The 17,816-nt window shown below is 43.0% G+C and overlaps 1 protein-coding gene across 2 annotated transcripts in view; it reads right to left on the bottom strand.

Annotated features, from left to right (window-relative positions):
• Window positions 1-1,079: 1,079 nt before the first annotated feature.
• Window positions 1,080-17,816, bottom strand: part of SH3BP5 (SH3 domain binding protein 5) — a 65,498-nt gene continuing 48,761 nt past the window's right edge. For both annotated transcript variants that reach the window (XM_075587078.1, XM_075587079.1), the window contains exons 5-9: window positions 15,395-15,525; window positions 11,199-11,241; window positions 10,026-10,242; window positions 4,498-4,758; window positions 1,080-3,901 (exon numbers count right to left, since the gene is read on the bottom strand). In XM_075587078.1, the coding sequence (XP_075443193.1) occupies window positions 3,678-3,901; window positions 4,498-4,758; window positions 10,026-10,242; window positions 11,199-11,241; window positions 15,395-15,525 (876 nt within the window). In that variant the 3' untranslated portion in view covers window positions 1,080-3,677. The remainder of the gene's footprint in view (window positions 3,902-4,497; window positions 4,759-10,025; window positions 10,243-11,198; window positions 11,242-15,394; window positions 15,526-17,816) is intronic.

Raw genomic sequence — 17,816 nt, 5'->3', positions numbered from 1 at the left:
CCAGTATCCTAGTCCCGGGCACCACATATGTAGCATTGTGGCTTTGGCTCCACACCCTTTAGGGCATAGTGGGGAGTATCCCGGTATAAATTTGGATAGTTTCTGGGGGGTGAGATACCCCCTAGTGAGTACTTTGTAAGCGTTTTCCTTCAGAGTGGTGCATATTGAGCTCTGGGCAACCATTGAATGTTAGTTCTGTATATAGTTGGGATATCAGCCCCTGTGTGCAAAGTTGGTTAGGGGAACTGATGATTGTATCTTACTATAAAATGCTCCTAATTGAAGTTATCTAAAAAATTCGGAGTTCGGGATAACCCTCTCTGTTTTGATCAAATAGTTTAATTTTTCCTTCTGCTCCTAGGTCTTAGTCTTGAGATTCCCGTTTGGGTCCAGGATGAGAGCAACCACTGTTATATTAACGTGTAAATGGCTGTGGCCATTTTAAATTCCCAGTGTAGAAAATGTTTACAAAATAATTTTTCTAGTGTGCAGCTACAGCATTAAATAGGATTTACATCATGATGGTAAACAGCAGATTGACTCCATGACAGTAACTCTTTTCAGGGGGCATAGAATATTCTGCTTCAATGTAAATCGCACATCCACCTGTCACCCTACTTATCCAATTTAAGGGCAAGTCCCTCCTGGGAGCAAAATGAAGCTGCAATGTCTCAAAATCATTGAGTCTTGTAAAATAAAGCTACATCACTCAATTCTTAAATATTCAGATTTAAATCCTCCTCTTAGTGTGACGCTACTGTGTTGAAGCAAAAATAAATAAACCCCCAGTTACGAAGATAATTACTGCATTAATTTTTTACCTATAGGAAGCCGCATTCCATAGCATTGAGGCTTCCTACTGGCCCGCGGCTCCTGCATGGTTTAGCTGGCCTGAAACTAGTACAGTTCAGCGCCAGGGGCTCCTTTGCTGCATTTATCTTATAAAATATATATTTTTTTTATTCTCAGAAGCGCGTGGGGTTACATCTTTAAGTTGGACTTTCCACGCGCAAATTTATGTTATTTACCAATATCGCCCAGCTGAAAAACTATTCACATTTATGCAATAAATAACTCCATTTACTTTCGATAAGATTCCTTTTATTTCATACACAAGTTATGGCGAGTAAAAAAGTGACAAACCCCACTTTACCTTACAGCAATGATGAAGAACTCTTATGAGCACGTTCACGTCTGAGGCAGCGCTACAAATCTACCTTACCGCATACTCCCACAGCACGCGGTGCTTCTACTGCAGTTAAGGATTCTGGGCAATATGCAAAATGAGCACCCAGTGTGTGTCACTGTTTGCTGCTTATGCATTTTAACATGGACCCCTATGAGCTTATGCCTGCTGCATTACCCAGCTTTTCCCGCAGCCTGGGTTAAAGAAGTGCATGGCCAGCAAACCTACTCATAGGCAGCCATTTTGGGTCTCAATGTGAGGATGGTTACTGGCCTGGCATTGTGAAGCTGGCCGTGGCTACAAAGCAGGTGCCCTCTAGGACTGCTGGACTAAGGCCGATTTGTTGGCCATTTTGATTTCCAAAGTTGGAGCTGAATCACCAGCAGCAAAAACAGTACCCAGAGGGGCCAGCTCTGTGACATAGTGAAACAAGGAAATAGGGGCCTGCAGCTTTAATTAGTAGATGAGCCATTTCTTACAGCATATAAGGGGTTACTGTAGGTTCAATGCATATAAAATACATTAGAAAAGAGTTTACTGAGACAAACAGGAAATAAGCATTCTAACTTACTTGAAACACCCTTTAATACACTTATTTTTATACAGAAACATACAAGCGGTGTATTGGACCGGACACAAAACAAAGACAGCAGCAGTGAGATTAATCACATTTCAGTTCTACTAAATCATCCTAGGAAAGTGATACATCAAAAATGTTGTATAGCAAACAGTCTAACTAAAGCTATTGCTACAAACCAGCAGCATAGACTCCACTGTCTATAAAACCGCATCATTGTCTTTATTTAGGCCGGCTTGCCCTCCCAGAAGCCCAGGCACACCATGCATTATGTAGAGCAGTGGTGCTCAACTCCAGTCCACAAGACTCCCCAGCAGGTCAAGTTAAGGATATCCCAGCTTCAGCACAGGTGGCTCCATCAATCCCTGCTTCAGCACAGGTGGCTGTATATGTCAGTCATCGACTAAGCCCCTGATTGAGCCACCTGTGCTGAAGCTACGATATCCATAAAACCCGACCTTTTGGGGCATTTCGAGGACTGGAGTTGAGCCCCCTGATGTAGGACCAGCCAAGATTCCATTCATTTGTAGGAGTCGTTTTACTGGCCTCCGGGCTGGAGACCTGGGGCAGAGGCACTGCAAGGAACAGCACCAGATTATTCATCCCATTGAAAGACATTTCAGTTTTGTTTCCTCTGCTAAATCTGGGGCAGTTCTTTGGCACTGCCTCACCCCAGTTTTACAGCTGTGAGACTTTATCAACTAACCTCCTTGACCTCCTCAGTACCAGAGGGGGCGCAAATTAGACCCGCTGGCACTAAAAGAGTGAAACTAAGTGCGCTTATTCCCGATATGTGGCTGGGGAAAACCTTGAGGACAGGAGTCGAGAACCATATTATTCCTAATGGCACACGGTAGAAATCGGTCTCTATTAAATTAGTACTAAACTAGTTGCAGACAAACATGATAGTTTAACAAAAAATACATGATCACGCCACCTCCTTTAACCTCTTCATAGGTCATTCAACATGGCTCAAAGTCTTCAAACGGCTTAATTCTTCTCACACTGTAGCATGTGCATGTCTTGTGAGAACATAGACACAGTATTCTGGTGCAGAGAACACTTCAAAACATAGTCCTTATGTGCACATCCATCACGTGTCTACCATATGCACAGATCATGCTCTGCGGTTAAGAGAGATTTGCTGTGCCTGGGGATTGTCTCTCCCTCTCTTCCATCGTTCTTATCCATTAACATGGAGTACTGTACTTTCCAACACTTGCAAGCGCATAGTTAATGTTTAAAAAATATGCTGGGGTACAGTATATATGCAAACAATGTACAGTTGAATGGGGGGGGGGGACTTGGGTGGTTATTTAAAGGTTACTGTACAGCTACTGAACTAAGCACCTCTCGCATGCAAGAGTGCATTTTTGCCCCCCTTTTGCAGACCAGGGCTGCTTAGTGATGGAGCTGTGCAGGAACCTACAATTACCCCGTTTGTCCCCCAGTATACAAGGGGTCAACACTCTTTACCCTTGCATGTCAATCCCAGGTTCAATGGGAATGTTATTTGCAAATCCAGAATATAGTAGAATGTTGCTGCATCCTTGCTATTCTGGAAGCTATTCACAGTCCTACATAGCAAAGACACAAGGAACAGGAAACCATGTCACAAGTGTTCAGTTTGGGATGAAATCCTTTTGGCACAGACTCACAGGATGGCGTTTCAATTTATTGCTTCGGCGTTGGCTATACTGCACTTTATCCCTAATCCCAGGACATACAGTAAACGAGGACAGCCGGCAAAAGGCAGGACGGCTGCCTGCTGGAAAAGCCATCTGTACTACCCATATCACAGTATCTAATGCTATAGGTTTCCAGGTCAGTCCCAGCAGTACACAGAAGTCAGCATGTGCTGTAAGGAGGTTGCTGGCACTAATAGCCTGTTCTGTAATCCACATGGTGAGCGTCTCACTCTGCATTGACCAGGATGGCGGAGGCCAGGGACTGAGCGCGCTTACACTTCTTCCTCTCCATGCTGGGATCGTTAGCAGACTTTGTGCACTCCAAGGACAGCTGTTTCATCTTGTTGTCAAGGGCTGGCAACGCTGTGGTGGATTTCCTGTTATTACTATTGCTGCTGTTGTTGTTTATTCTGTCTTGGGCTTTGTTTTCTGATCCTTCTGCTCTATTCCCTGTATAAACCAGAGTTTAAAAAAATGAAATACATTAGCAATGCAAGAATTGGATATATTTTGAATTGTAGACATTCATAGACATTTACTTTATGTTATCATAGTATGCATATATTAGGCCCAGATTTAGTAAGCGGTGTAAACCTTAGCACCAAGTCTCTGAATGTGAAGGAAAGATGTGATACTCTGCCCCTTAGTACCACCACACTCCCACCACTGGTCTTACCACCAATTAATACATCTGGCTCAGACAAAACAGTAATGCCTGGCATTGGGTCGGCGCTTTATTAAGTATTACTGGAATTAGCTGGAGCTTTTTGGTATAGAAAGCAACAGACTGAACGAGTAAGTTAGCATGTCAAAATGTAACATGACACCGTTTACAAATTGTTTAAGAACTATGTGAATAATCAAAAGTAAAATATAATATAGTATACTAATATCTAATTAGTATGTTGATAGTATAGTGCTCCGGCACCTATACGTTACTATTCAGGAGTGTATGGTGTACAGTTGCCAACTATGCAGTAGAAATTCCTTCTGTAGATAGTCACAAGGAAAGACCCTGCGTTATTCGACCCACTGACGTTCCTTACCTCTCTCCATGTCGCACTCTGGCGAGGATGCGCCACTGCACTCGCTGCGGGGACCCAGGACGGGTGATATCAGCCCAAAATCAGAAAGGGACAAGGGGCTTGACAAATCCAGGCTCCCGGGACGGGCTGCAGGGGGATACGGGCTCGGTATTTCAGAGGGGCTTGTTGGGTCAGAGCTAAAGCTGGACAGAGACTGGGTCTCTGAATCTTCTTCAGAGATCAGACTGCTTAGGTTTTCATCGTCAAACACTTCAGAAGTCACTGCAATCAATAAAAGCATTCACATTATTTTAGGTCCAAGCAGATGAAATGTCTTGTTGGCATAACAGCATTGGATGGTTGTCCAAGCAGAGAACCCACCCCAGGAATTGTACTAATCTGCATTTCTTTGCTGGTGCTGTCAGTACCTTCATCAACCTAAGAAGAAACTTACTCTGCGCGGATGAGCGGGAGATACGCAAGATAACCGAATATACATTTATGAGTATTAGAAAAATTTACAGATTAAGGATCGGCAATTACATTTAAAAAAACCACAACATATAAAACTATAATTCTAAGTGATTCTACAGGTATATGTTCAGTACAACGCAAGAACCTGCAAACAGTCTATGGTCAAGTAATCCATGTCAAATACGTCTGGTGTCAGCCACCTCTAACTTTCAGTTCTCATCAACAAAGCCTCCTTCAACAGGGTGCCAAACAAAACAAGGCAGGTTCCTGAGCAAGTATAATACAATGGACTTGGAGGAAATATACTGTGTGACTGGCATTATGTATAAGACAAAACAATTAGAATGACATCTAAAGAAAATTGGAAGCTAAATGCATTGTGGTAGTCTCATTCTGATGATTTCCCTACATTGGGACCTGTAAGGTCTGCACTCACTAGGATACTATATACTTCATTCCAGTTTTCTTCCAGCAATAGGAAATAAATAAGCAAGAAACTTGTGGATCCAGCAAATAGAAGATGCACTTTGCTACAGACCGTTTAATAAAGTTCAAGCCCTCCCCAGGGAGACATAGACAGCATCCTTTTGAGCCGCAAGGAGAGAAAAATCAATGCAGTTGTGGCTTGCACAGTTTGACATCAGGTCAGAGATAGCATGGCTCATCTCCAATTATAATAATAATGACAAATGCTAGTCTGGGTCTGATTCACTATCGGAAAGCAATATCTCTTCTTATGTGCCTTGTCGCTTGACAAATGCAATAAATATGTGGCTCATATCACACCCTGTATGTAGAACTCGAGACAGAAAGAAGCTTTGGGTTAGATTCACTAAAGACTGATATAGCAGTGTTAAAATTCTGCGTTATTGGGAAATGGGATTGTGCAATACTTTGCAAAATAACTGTATACATGAAAAATGCACTAGCAATATTAATATGCAATAACTTATAGAAATCAGCGTTATTCAGAGCTAGATATACAATTGTGGAGAAAAGAAATATCATACCTTTCTACATGGGGTTATCTGATAGGATTTCTTACAAAATCGTAGGTCAGAAAATGATGTAACCTTTGATGTGAGGCTACTAAGGCATTTGAAACAAATAGCTTCAGGCACCAAAGGAGTTAATATACAACAAACACCCTACAAAAACAATACACATAGCATCCCATATGTGCAAATATCAGCCCCTTCGTAGCCATAGTCATGGTCAGCCCTTACTCAATGTTACTCTTCCAAGCAAGTGTCATGTATACCTGTCTTTAATGACTCAATGTTAGACACAACCCTGATACTCAACCCCTGGACAATGCATGTATATGTAACCCTCCTCCTAGAGGGTTACCAGCAGGTTAGCATATGCCAGGCCCCAACCTGTGTTGCCATGGGGATTCTGACATCATGGAAGAGTATTTAAGTGACGGAGAAGATTTGAGGTTAGGTTCCAGGAGGACAAGAGTAGACAAGCATAGGGGAGATTAGAGAAGTAATGTTTATAAAGTAATAGCACAGACCAGGTCCCCCTGTTTGTTATGTTGTACAGTAGATAGGGACAGCATCCTTTAGGTTGGGATTCCGAAAAGAAGGAATGAGTCCTGAATATTAAAGGAAAAGGAATACGGCATGCCACAGAGAGTCTCAGGAAAGAGGGCTCCAGTGTGCCGGCGGATCAGATTTAACCGCAGATCGGCACCAATATTCCTCATCAGTCCGTATGGAAGTGTCAGTTCCCAAACAGGTCAAAGGTATTGAGTCACGTAAGAAAGACCCACCAGGATTCCCGTAGGGGCTTAGAGACATCGGACTAATATCGATGATGAGCCCGAAGCAACAAGGGGGGCCGGGCCTGACACCAACATAGAGCAACTAAGTCAGTGTACCTCCATTTGAGTGTTAAGAGTGGGCACTGATGGAAGAACCATATTCATGCATGTCTGATATAGAACTCAGTACGACGTTATCGATGTGTACGAGCGATCCCTGTGCTTGGGGACATGAATAAATGACATGTGTACTACAAAGGTTCCTGGCGCCCATTTTTATACATCCTTGCTAACTTGTCAACCAGCCGCCTGAATCCAGCACCTGGAGTCAAGTTAATCCAAGCGTAGCAGCCAAACACAATACATTTTTTTTTTTCTTTGAACATTTCCATGGTAAACTAAAGTGCTGCAGGGTTTTCACAACCCTGATCATACACTCATCACAAAAAGGCATTAGAAAGTCATCAAACGTGTAACTTAGCTCTGTTCTAATGTTTGCCAAGTAATTCTGGTGTCAACATTAGTCAAACAGATAACTATAAGCAGCTGATTAGATTGAGTCTTGTATTCCGGACAGAAAGCCTGCACATAATTTTTTTTTTTAAAGAGCCAATTACACTGTTAAGGTGTTGGACCCTCATTAGCTAAATCAACCCATTAACACGCAGCGGATTGTTCTTCTACAGCTCTCCTATGTTAATTACATGACCAGCTGATTTTGCAACTGTAGCCGAGCCCCCTTATCTCCGCTGCGGGCTAGTCGGAGTCGCTGGAGCTCCGCGGAGGTCCCGGCACAAAGGGGGCCGCCACCTTAAGTATCTTGCATGCACAGAGTGTGCCGTGCGCATGTGCATTGAAGTTAGTTGCGGCGGCCATCTTTGGAGATGGCTCTGCAAGGGACTACATGTCCCAGGATCCTTAGGGGCACATGCAGGGAAGGAGAAGGAGGCAAGGGGAGAGGACGTGTTCAGGGTGCCAGTAGTCCCTGAACTAGGCCAGATCTCCCCCCGCAGGCCCATGAGCCCCTGTTAGATTGTGTGTGCTTTAGGGAAGGCCCCAGATAGGGACGCTTCCCCTTAATGCCCAGCATTAGTAGTCCAGCGGTGACCAGACAGCCACGTGGTGACCTGCAGCCTGCGGTCTGGGACCAGACCACAGGCCATACTATTCACTTTAACGGTGAGACACTCCAGCTGGAGCTCGCCCCACACGGTGGACGTGATAAGGTGAGAGGGGGATTTGCAGGCCCGACACCGTGGGACCTGATGGATCCTGCCTGACGGAAGTGCCCAGCGAGGTATTAAAAGTGCACCAATGAATTTACAGGGGTAGCGCTAATCCACATACACTTTGGGTGGGACTGCCTTACGGACACCGGGTGTTTAGGTGCCTAGGGCACCCTCGGTACTTTGGGGGAACCACGCCGGGTGTGGGGATAGTGTGGGTGTTATTGTATTGTTATGTGCGTATGTTAGTAAATCAGTTATATATACCTGTGTGTGTATTATTCGCTGTAATTGGTTCCTGTGAGGGGTTATCCCGCTGCGCTGGGATCCCTCCCAGGTGGAGGCGCTGTACCAAGGAGTAAAGAGCTCACCCCAGGCTCCCCGTGGCGGAGGATTAGGCCCCCTGTGAGCCATACAGGTAATCAGCACGAGTAGTTCCCTTAGTCATAGGGAAAGGGGGCTACACAATATCAACCATAATGCCCTCCGATATGAAGAACCGACCTATCTGCTGTCAAAAGCTTGTGCACAACCCTATTTGTTTATTTGCTCTGCAACGTGGTGGTGCTGGCAGCTCTGGCACAGAAATGGTTGCGATGAACCAGTGTCATGAACAAAAAAAACAACCTGTTGCTAGCTTTATGTCAGCAAACTACAGTAGACAAAAAGAACACCTTGTTCTTAGATGGAAAAGAATCACATTTTCAATGAACAAAGAGCCAGAGTGAGCCAGGCGGTCAGGACACCATGTTTCAGTGTTACAGTACAAATAGATTACATGTCCTAGTGATGCAAAGCGCTCCGTTAGTAATACATGGGCAGGGTGTGTTTTTGATTACTAGAAAAACAAGGCGGAGGAGCAATATTTTTTAAGACCAACACTTGGAAAGCTGCAGACCAAGCTGATTGCCATTTTGTCTTCACTGTATTTTTAAGAGATCTCGCCATGCCCTTTCCAATGCGGTTTTTACTTTTAAAATCTGATGCTCTGTTCAAGAGATATTAGCTATTGAAGAGACAGCATGTGTGTATGTGTGTGTGTGTGTGTGTGTGTGAGAGAGCGCGCACGTGTGTGAGAGGGAGGTGTGTGTGTGTGTGTGTGTGTGTGTGTGTGTGAGAGAGCGCGCGCATGTGTGAGAAGGAGATCTGTGTGTGTGTGTGTGTGTGTGTGTGTGTGTGTGTGTGTGTGTGTGTGTGTTTGTGTGAGAGAGAGATGTGTGTGTGTTTGAGAGACTCTTTCATGCAGACTCCTCCCCCTGCCACAGTGTGCATTGAGAGCTGGGGTGGGCAGACTGCAGGACAGCTCAGACTAGCTCAACATCGAGCCCTCACACGGCCTCTGCCTCCTGCTCTCCAAACCCCCCCATTCCCTTTTTCATCACTGAGCTGTGCAGAGGTGACTTGACATGTCAATCACCGCTGCTGTCTGTCCCAGCGAGCCAGATCCAGCCTTGATGTGGCTTCGGGAGCACTGTTGCCCGTCGCAGCAGTGATTGACAGCTCAGTTATCACTGCGCAAGGGGGGAAATTTTAGGCAGATGATTTTTCCATCCCTGTCTATAAATATAGGGTGAGTGTCTTGACAATTAGAATTTAACAAACACTAAACTCTCAGGTTGTCTTAACTTATATATACACTCTTTTAGTAATAGAATGTTACTGTCCTGCCACCGACACTGTACTGTGGAATATAGTGGCGCTATACAAATAAAAGATAAAAATAATAACTCGATGGACATAGTACATTAGGCTATGTAATTATGTTACAAGACCACAGTAAATCAGCTACAGCTCGGGGAAACTCACAGCAGGCCTTGTGTGTGCCTATTGATATTTTTTTACCTTTTAATATCGTCTCTGTACAAGAATAGATTATTAAAATTGATTGGAACTCATTATTATGATCACCAAACAGTCCACTTAAATCTCACTCACTATAGGTATTTTGCCATAGCAGTCTAATAGATAAGTGAAGTCTTGTTTTGCTCCAGCACCCTCAAAATTTGCAACATGTAAATACAACAGGAAAAAAAAATGTAGTCATTCAAATCAGCTGCATTCTGCAAACAGCAAGTACTCACTGGAAATGGTGTCCGAGTCCAGCTTGCAAACGGAGAGATCTTCCACTGAGCTATTGCCTTCAGCTCCCACTCCGCGCCCCCTGGGGCCCATGGCTGAAGAACGCCTCCTCTCGTGAATCTCATCGGAGATCATCTCCAGGTTCTTCAGGGCAGTCTTGTATTCCCCCTTCGCTAGGGACAGCTTAGCCTGAAGCTCATCCACGGTCTTCTTCAGTTGCTGAAAAGGATGAACCCACAATATATAAAACCGTCAACATGAGAGCAACTTGCTTGCAATTGTTCTTAACATTGTTTAATTGTGTGGCAGATTCCACAACAAGATGCTATATGCAGAGCACTAATATTAACGGAATTGGAATTGTTGTGCCACTAAGCAACATATAATAAACACATGAAAACATTACATTTAACATACGTTGAACTTGATGGACATAATGTATTTTTTCAACCTCACCTACTATGTAACATATAAGGCCCATGTTAGCTAAGCGGTGCTATGCCATAAGACATCAAGTGAATGGGTCAAAAGGGGTCTTATGGAATTGCACAGCTTGATAAATATCAGGCAGACTATAAAAAAAAAAAACATTTATGACCATTTTTTATATTTGATGTATTATTTGAGATATCTTTAGCACCTTTGCAAATCTATGCCTGAAATCGTTCGAACAGCCCAACCAAACAACAAAGCAAGCCATGTAAAACACACACTGCTTTCCTTACTGCCTAATACCCAGTGGAGGGGGAATCCCTGCACGTATTCCCAGCTTGCACCGTTTAGAACGGAGATTTATCATTCCTGGAAGATTTTCAAACCCCACAATATCAATGTCTAAACCCCACAATATCAATGTCTAAACTCCACAATATCATTTGAATCCGTATTTCACCAATATAGTAAGGTAATAGCATATTTCTACAGTTAAACCAGGCACTTAGTCGGCTTTATTCATGTACAACAAGTTTAAATAAAAGTGGACCCTACCCATGTTGGAAGTGGAAAAAGCAATCAGTTTCTTTTTTTTTGTTTATCTCCAAAGTGACCTATGCGTAAATGCACCTTAAATGTCACTTTGTGAGATCTTGTATCCAAGAAACAATTACACTTTACGACAACAGGGTTTTGTAAGAGATAATGATCAAAACCTTTTTGAAAACAAATTGAATACAAACCTCTAGCTGCAGGTAATACTTCGCCTTGAGTTCAAAATACGGCCTGCGTGAAGAAGACATGGCATAACAGGTTAATGGAATATAATCGCTGGGATAAAACCAGGCATAAAGGAAGAATAGTAGGTGGTAGGGTAAGATGCTGCAGCCATTTATCTTAGACACCACATATTAAGCTCTGGGGTGCAAACAATGGTTGAAGACCATAGTTATTCTGAAGGAATGATTTAGCCTTGTACTGAGAACTGTAATCTTCACGTTAGACTCAATCTACACCATCCCTTACTAAAAATGCACAAGACATATTTCACAATTGCTATCTTGGTAAGACCCCAAACTGCGCCTTAGCGAGGGTGATATAGTGGTCAATTACGACAGGAGCTTCCAAAGTCACTTCCCACAATGCATTGCCTCCACAGTGGCAAGGCATTGTGGGGTGTGAGTTTGGAGGCTCCTGTCGTAATTGACAGCCAGTGCAAATTTCTCAATCACAGAATAAATTCAATTAAAACAGAGGAAACCCCTAAAAAGTTATCAAGAGGTCAGTGTACCCCAATGCGTTTGTTGGTATACATGTTGCACAGCTCGGTGTTCTCTGGGTTGGAGCTGCACACGTCATCACAGCATCTTGGCTCTTTAAGAAAGGGAAAAGCCCACAGCTGTGAGATCTCCCTTCCGCTGCCTGAAGGAACACTGGGATGTGCTACATGTGTATGGAGCAAAATAGTGAATCATTTCGGAAAAAAAACATCCCCAACTCATTGGGACCCGTTTACTCTTCCCAATATCCTTTTTTTTTTTTAATTCTTAAAACGATCAATAATTACTGACTTATCTCCTATAACTACTTAAACAATCATAAGATCCACTGTGTGTGAGCAGTCACGGTCTTAACCAGTATCTACTCTGGCTGCAACTCATTGCAAACGCTCAGGAATCTAAACATGTACTCATTCATTTCCAAAGAACAAACCAGCCCAGGCCGCTCAGCATTCTTTTGGCAAAGACAGGATTCTATATATAGCCCACACTTGCACACATGGAGAGACTGAGCCATGCTGTCCATGAGGCAGGCGTTCTCAACTGCAGTCCTCAAGACCCCCTATCAAGTCAGGTTTCCAGGATATCTCTGCTTCTCAATCAGTCCCTGCTTCAGCACAGGTGGCGCAGTCCGAGCCACTGATTGAGCCACCTGTGCAGAAGCTGGGATATCCTTAAACCGTGACCTGTTGGGAGGGCTTTAGTACCAGAGTTTAGAACATCTGCCCTAAGGCATTATTACCACATGAATAGGGTTTCTAATTTTCATCTTTATCTGAAAGAACAATGAAGCATACACAACAATGGAAACAGTTACGCGGGTCATGTTGATCTCGCCCCCTTTCCCACAGCAGATGATATTTTATAGCTGGTGTCCATACTCTTGCTTATAACAATGATTATTCAAGGGTTCGGTATGTAACCCATGCTGTGTATTAAGTGCCAGCAAATTCTTTTTAAATGGGCTGTCCCATGTAGCAGCCAGTTTGGCCCAGAACATCAGTGGTTGTGGGGTCTAGGCCTGTTGGGTCTGACACTATTCCAGTCATTAGGTTGGTGCCTGAGGCTTATCAACTCGTTGGTATGGAAATCCATTTAGGAAGTGTGTGAGAAGAATCAATTAATGTATATCTTTATTTATATAACGCCATCGATGTATGATGGGAAAAAGCGCTTCAGATATAAAAGTAAGATGAGGAAGAGGAGTCCCTGCCTTGAAGAGCTTACAATCTAATTGGTAGGTAGGAAGAACGTACAGAGACAGTAGGAGGGCGTTCTGGTAAGTGCGTCTGCAGGGGGCCAAGGTCAGTGTATGAGATGTAAAGTATCAGCCAGGGAACTACCTCATGCTTCTTTAAAAGAGGTGGGTTTTAAGATAGGTCAAAGGTGGATAGAGAAGGGTGCTAGTCGGATGTTGAGGGGACGGGCATTCCAGAGGTGTGGGGCAGTCAGAGAGAAAGGTTTTATTCGCCTGCCTAAAACCTAGGTATATATTTAAATATACTTTGCATAGCCATTAGCATATCTCCCAGCCGGGTACCTCAGGTGTGCTCCTTTCTCAGCACAGGCACGTCTCCCTAATTTAATTGGAGGGACCTTTGAATGGACATATATACAGATCTCCCTCTTTCTCTCTCAATTTGTAGTACCCAATCTGCATTTTAGTGTGGGGGGTGAGGGGGGGGTACGGATTTGGTCCAAAGAATCCGTGGGTTTCTGGGAAATTGATTTGGAGTGTTCCTCCCAGCTCTACTCCTCTCCCCTTGTTGGTATAACAGGGTCTATCGCCCTAAAAATGGGCATAGTGAACGAATTCCAGTGACCTTTTAACGGGGTCTCATCTGGGTGATTGCTATCTTCTTTTTTTATTTTTAATCAAAATCGGACAACTATACGTATTTTTTTTTTCAAGTTAGAATTGGGAGGGGTTTCATTTCCTCTGGGTTCTCCATTTTGTGTGATATCCCTGTGTGTTCAGCAAGTGCTTGTACAGCCAGAGTCGTCCTTCAAACTTAACCTTAACTTTATTGGTTCTCTGATAATGACAGGGTGTGATAAGCGCAAAGAAAAGACTTGACAAAAAACTTCACCATTCACAGGCCCTAAGAAATTCAACGAATTCGAAATTCGACGAAAGCAGCCAAACCTTTGCTCTTAGCATTGCTAGGTGTGTTTAAGGCAGCCAGATACACTGTTAAAAGTATGTTTTGTGGCTGATTATGTGGGATTGCACCTTTAAAGACTCTCATGGCAAATACAGTAGACAAGTCTAAGAGGAGAATTGACATCTTCTAAGAAAGGAAGGCGGATATGCCAAACACAGCAAAGTAAAGCAGAGTATTGTATTGATTCAGGGAGTGACCCAATTGCTGTTACTGTAGTATTAGAGGATTTCTGGGGTTTCTTACCCTGCGAGACATTATTGGTGTTGCGCTGGAGTTTTTGGTTTGCTATCCTCTGGCTCAATATAAATTTGGGATGAATATCGCAAAAAGTTAGAATTGAATGTGGTTCAGCTTCAGTGAATGTCCAGTCACATTTAATGTCACTATTAAATGTGTGAGATCACCAGCCTTTTCCCATAAAAGGACCAGTAAGAACTCCTGCAGACCAAAAGTGGGATTAAACTGGCTCAACTTATATACATACCAGTCCTCAGGTACAACATCCATTTAGCTGTGTGTTACTAGCTTCTAACTTTACTGAATAACAAAGCATTTTCATATGGGTAGTGCATTTCTAGCGGTTCTGGCCCTGAATGGCTTCAATTGAGGCATTATCCAAAGGTCTCTCAACCCCTTGAGGGCACCATAATATAGCCAATGCCGAGAGGGACAACAAACTAATAACATATGCATACAAGGTTACCAATGCTGCAATTAGCCATACCATTTTAGAAAATCTCTCCCCCTTCCTTTTTTTTTTAAACTCTATAAATATTACTTAAGAGTGCCCTAGCGGCGTCCCTGGCATGAGACCTGGCCCTTTACCTTTGAGAAAGGCTCTTGTGGCCAAAACATCAGAGCATTGGCTGAATACATTTTCTAAGCAGAAATCAGCAGTGCTCAGGTTTTTTCCTTTCATATGAGACCTGGCCCGCCATAGGCCTTGTGTCATACCAGGTACATCATCATCAAAATGCTTGTTTTCTAGGGGTTGATTGGGCTCAACACTACGACACAGAAACTGAGCCCCCTCCACTTCCATTTATACCACAGAGGGGCTGGTCGCAGCTATGCACTCTCTACCGAAACATCATGATCGGGAACCTAGAAGTCCGGTGACACCGAGGTGATGCTGGACTTCCGGCAGTGAAAAGGTAAATCTAAATTGCACCCCGCGATCTGACATTTACTGCCATTCAAGTGAATAACAGTTAGTACCAGATCTGTGCAAGCGTGAAACGCGTGGGAGGAGATTTTTGTCCCTGTTCTGACCCTAGTATGTTTTTTTAATTATGTAACCCAATAAACTTTTTCTATTTTTCTAATACCCGGTGAGTTGTCTGGTACTTTTTCTACATGGATGGCGGACCAACCAATCAACAGCTTCTACATTCAATAACAGTTAGTACCAAATCAGTGTGCGATACAACGCATGGATGCTTAATGAATCCAGGCCTATGAATCACAGCTCACAGCATAATGAATAGTCATTACTTCGATTTGTTGATGGTTCTCTTCAACTTCTTCTCCAGCTGCTTCATCCTGCTGATGGCCGCGTTATATTTAGCGGCTGTCTCCTTGTGCACCAGCTCGCTGCGAGTTTTCTTCTGCTCTTCTTCCATGACCTTGGAGAGAAAGAAATACAGTATATAAGAATGACCCATCGGAAGCACCATAAGAATAAAGCGATATCTGGCGGTATATCTACTCAATTGATGTAAAAATGTAATTGTGACAATTAGTATTTAAGACTAATTAAGGGTCTATAAAAAATGCAAATAAAAATATCACTTGTGAGCACATTTACATGTCAGGCAGGTCTGCAACCCTGCTATTTACGATTATTTCTTAGCATACAATACTTCCACTGCAGTCAGGGATTCTGGGAAATGACATGCAAATGAGCACAGTGTGTCACCTTTTACTGCAAATAGAAAATGAAAAAAAATACACACACATATATATAAACACACACACACACACACACACACACACACACACACACACACACACACACACACACACACACACACACACAAAATGCTGCCCAGATTGCCAACAGATATCACAGGAAAATAGGGAAAATAGTCTTTAGAAAAACAGCCGCGTGGTGTAGAAGAAAGCAGACACACCAAACCAGTTCCATTGACTTTTCCCAACACCCACACTATGAGCACTTTTACTGGGATGTTGTATTCATTGAAAAATATGAAACTTTCTGGACCCGTGAATCACAACGCTGAGATGCAGTATTCAAACAATGCTGCTCAGGATTGTATCTTACCGGCATCAGTTCAGCAAATTTGTGCCTTAGAAATTCGTTCTAAGACCATCGGAAGCACCAGCTACAGTACCCTGATTTGCTGTATGACTTTTTAGCTCCAGCAATTACAAACCCTGTTTTAAACTTCTGGAACTTACATTAACCAACTTGTAGATATCTCCCTTTATATTCTGCTGTTGGTTCCGGAAAGGGACACACAGAAATTAATGATTTTTGATGAAGTGTGTATAAAGTTGTATATAGTGTCTGCGGGACACAGATTAAGAATAGTTCAATAATACCCGTCACGGTGTCTCTGTTTCAACTAAAAAAAAGGTTGGTGTAAATTAGATTTGACCTAGAAATCTAGCTGCTGCGAAAGAGATGACATCTGATCAGATGGACACACACCTAACACCACACGGACATCATTCCAGCTCTTACCAGGTAATACAACCACAAGGGACTTTGATTCCTCAAATTACCATACTTGACATCTTCAATGCTGCAGGAGCCAGCAAAGCTTGTGGAGACTTGGGGCTAGGAGGTGCTTTACTTACTGGGTTAAAACATTGCATTTTTAATATAACCCAGTAGTGGGTTTCTCCCAACCCCCCCCCCCCCCCCCTTCATTTGTTTTTAGGACTTCACCACTCATTTTTACACGTATTAATAGGTTTAGAAAATACAATGCTAACTGTTTCTACAAGTACCTGATCACATTTGATAATTTTGTAAGATATTTCCCAATGATCGTAGTCTTAAAACCATCTGCTGTACCATCTGCTGTACATCACATCACTAATCACTGCAACTGTGGGACAGCGATTCTCTCAGTCGGGCTGAGGTCCCTAAACCCTTCAGAACAACAGTATGAATTGCACAGCCCACGCTTTTTGTTCCTGCACTGATCCAACTTCATTTTCAACTCTACTCCGCTACTACCCTAAACTAAATCAGATGCATGTTAAATAAGAGAAAAGTGCCCATTTGCTTTAAGATGGCGCAGACTCTTACATGTGATAGAAACTATGCAAAACGGCAGTGATTTCCATTGCTCTCGCTTAGTCGATATTCTGTCAGTTAATTTAGCAGCATATTTGGTCTATTTCGCTTGCTAGTTCATTACTTGCAGACTATATGTCAACTTAAAACTTTCTCTGTGCAAACTGCAGCAAGTAGCTTTATACACATGTTCCAGTATAACAACATCTGCAAAACACCACAAAACCACGTCAGGTACAACGTATGTATAACAAATAACCAAGCCAGTTCTGTCAATACAAACACCATCAGAGAGGACTGTGGGAAAATATATGGAGCATTATATTTGAAATGCAATTATGGCCAATTGCCAACACATTCGGACAGCCATTTAATTGATTTTCCTATTGATTTTCGTGTCAATATTTCTAGAACACACAAGGAGCTGCAACAATGTGCTTCACTTTTATAAGGGCTCAGCTGTCAGATATGTGATGCTAAATAAATGTACCGGTGGGTATGTACTGACATTATTTAGACAACAAGAATAACTGTGCTCAACTTCACCTCTCATGGGGAATATAGACATAGACATCAACCTATGAAAGAGGAGTGTGCGCAGTCCATAAGAGCTAGGGTTTCTTGGCTCTTCTGTTTCTCCCAAAGAGG

This window comes from Ascaphus truei, chromosome 2 (genome assembly GCF_040206685.1).
Source record: "Ascaphus truei isolate aAscTru1 chromosome 2, aAscTru1.hap1, whole genome shotgun sequence".
NCBI classification, from domain to species: Eukaryota; Metazoa; Chordata; class Amphibia; order Anura; family Ascaphidae; genus Ascaphus; species Ascaphus truei.
The sequence above is the reverse complement of the archived record's forward strand: the minus strand, read 5'-3'. Positions and strand labels throughout refer to the sequence as shown.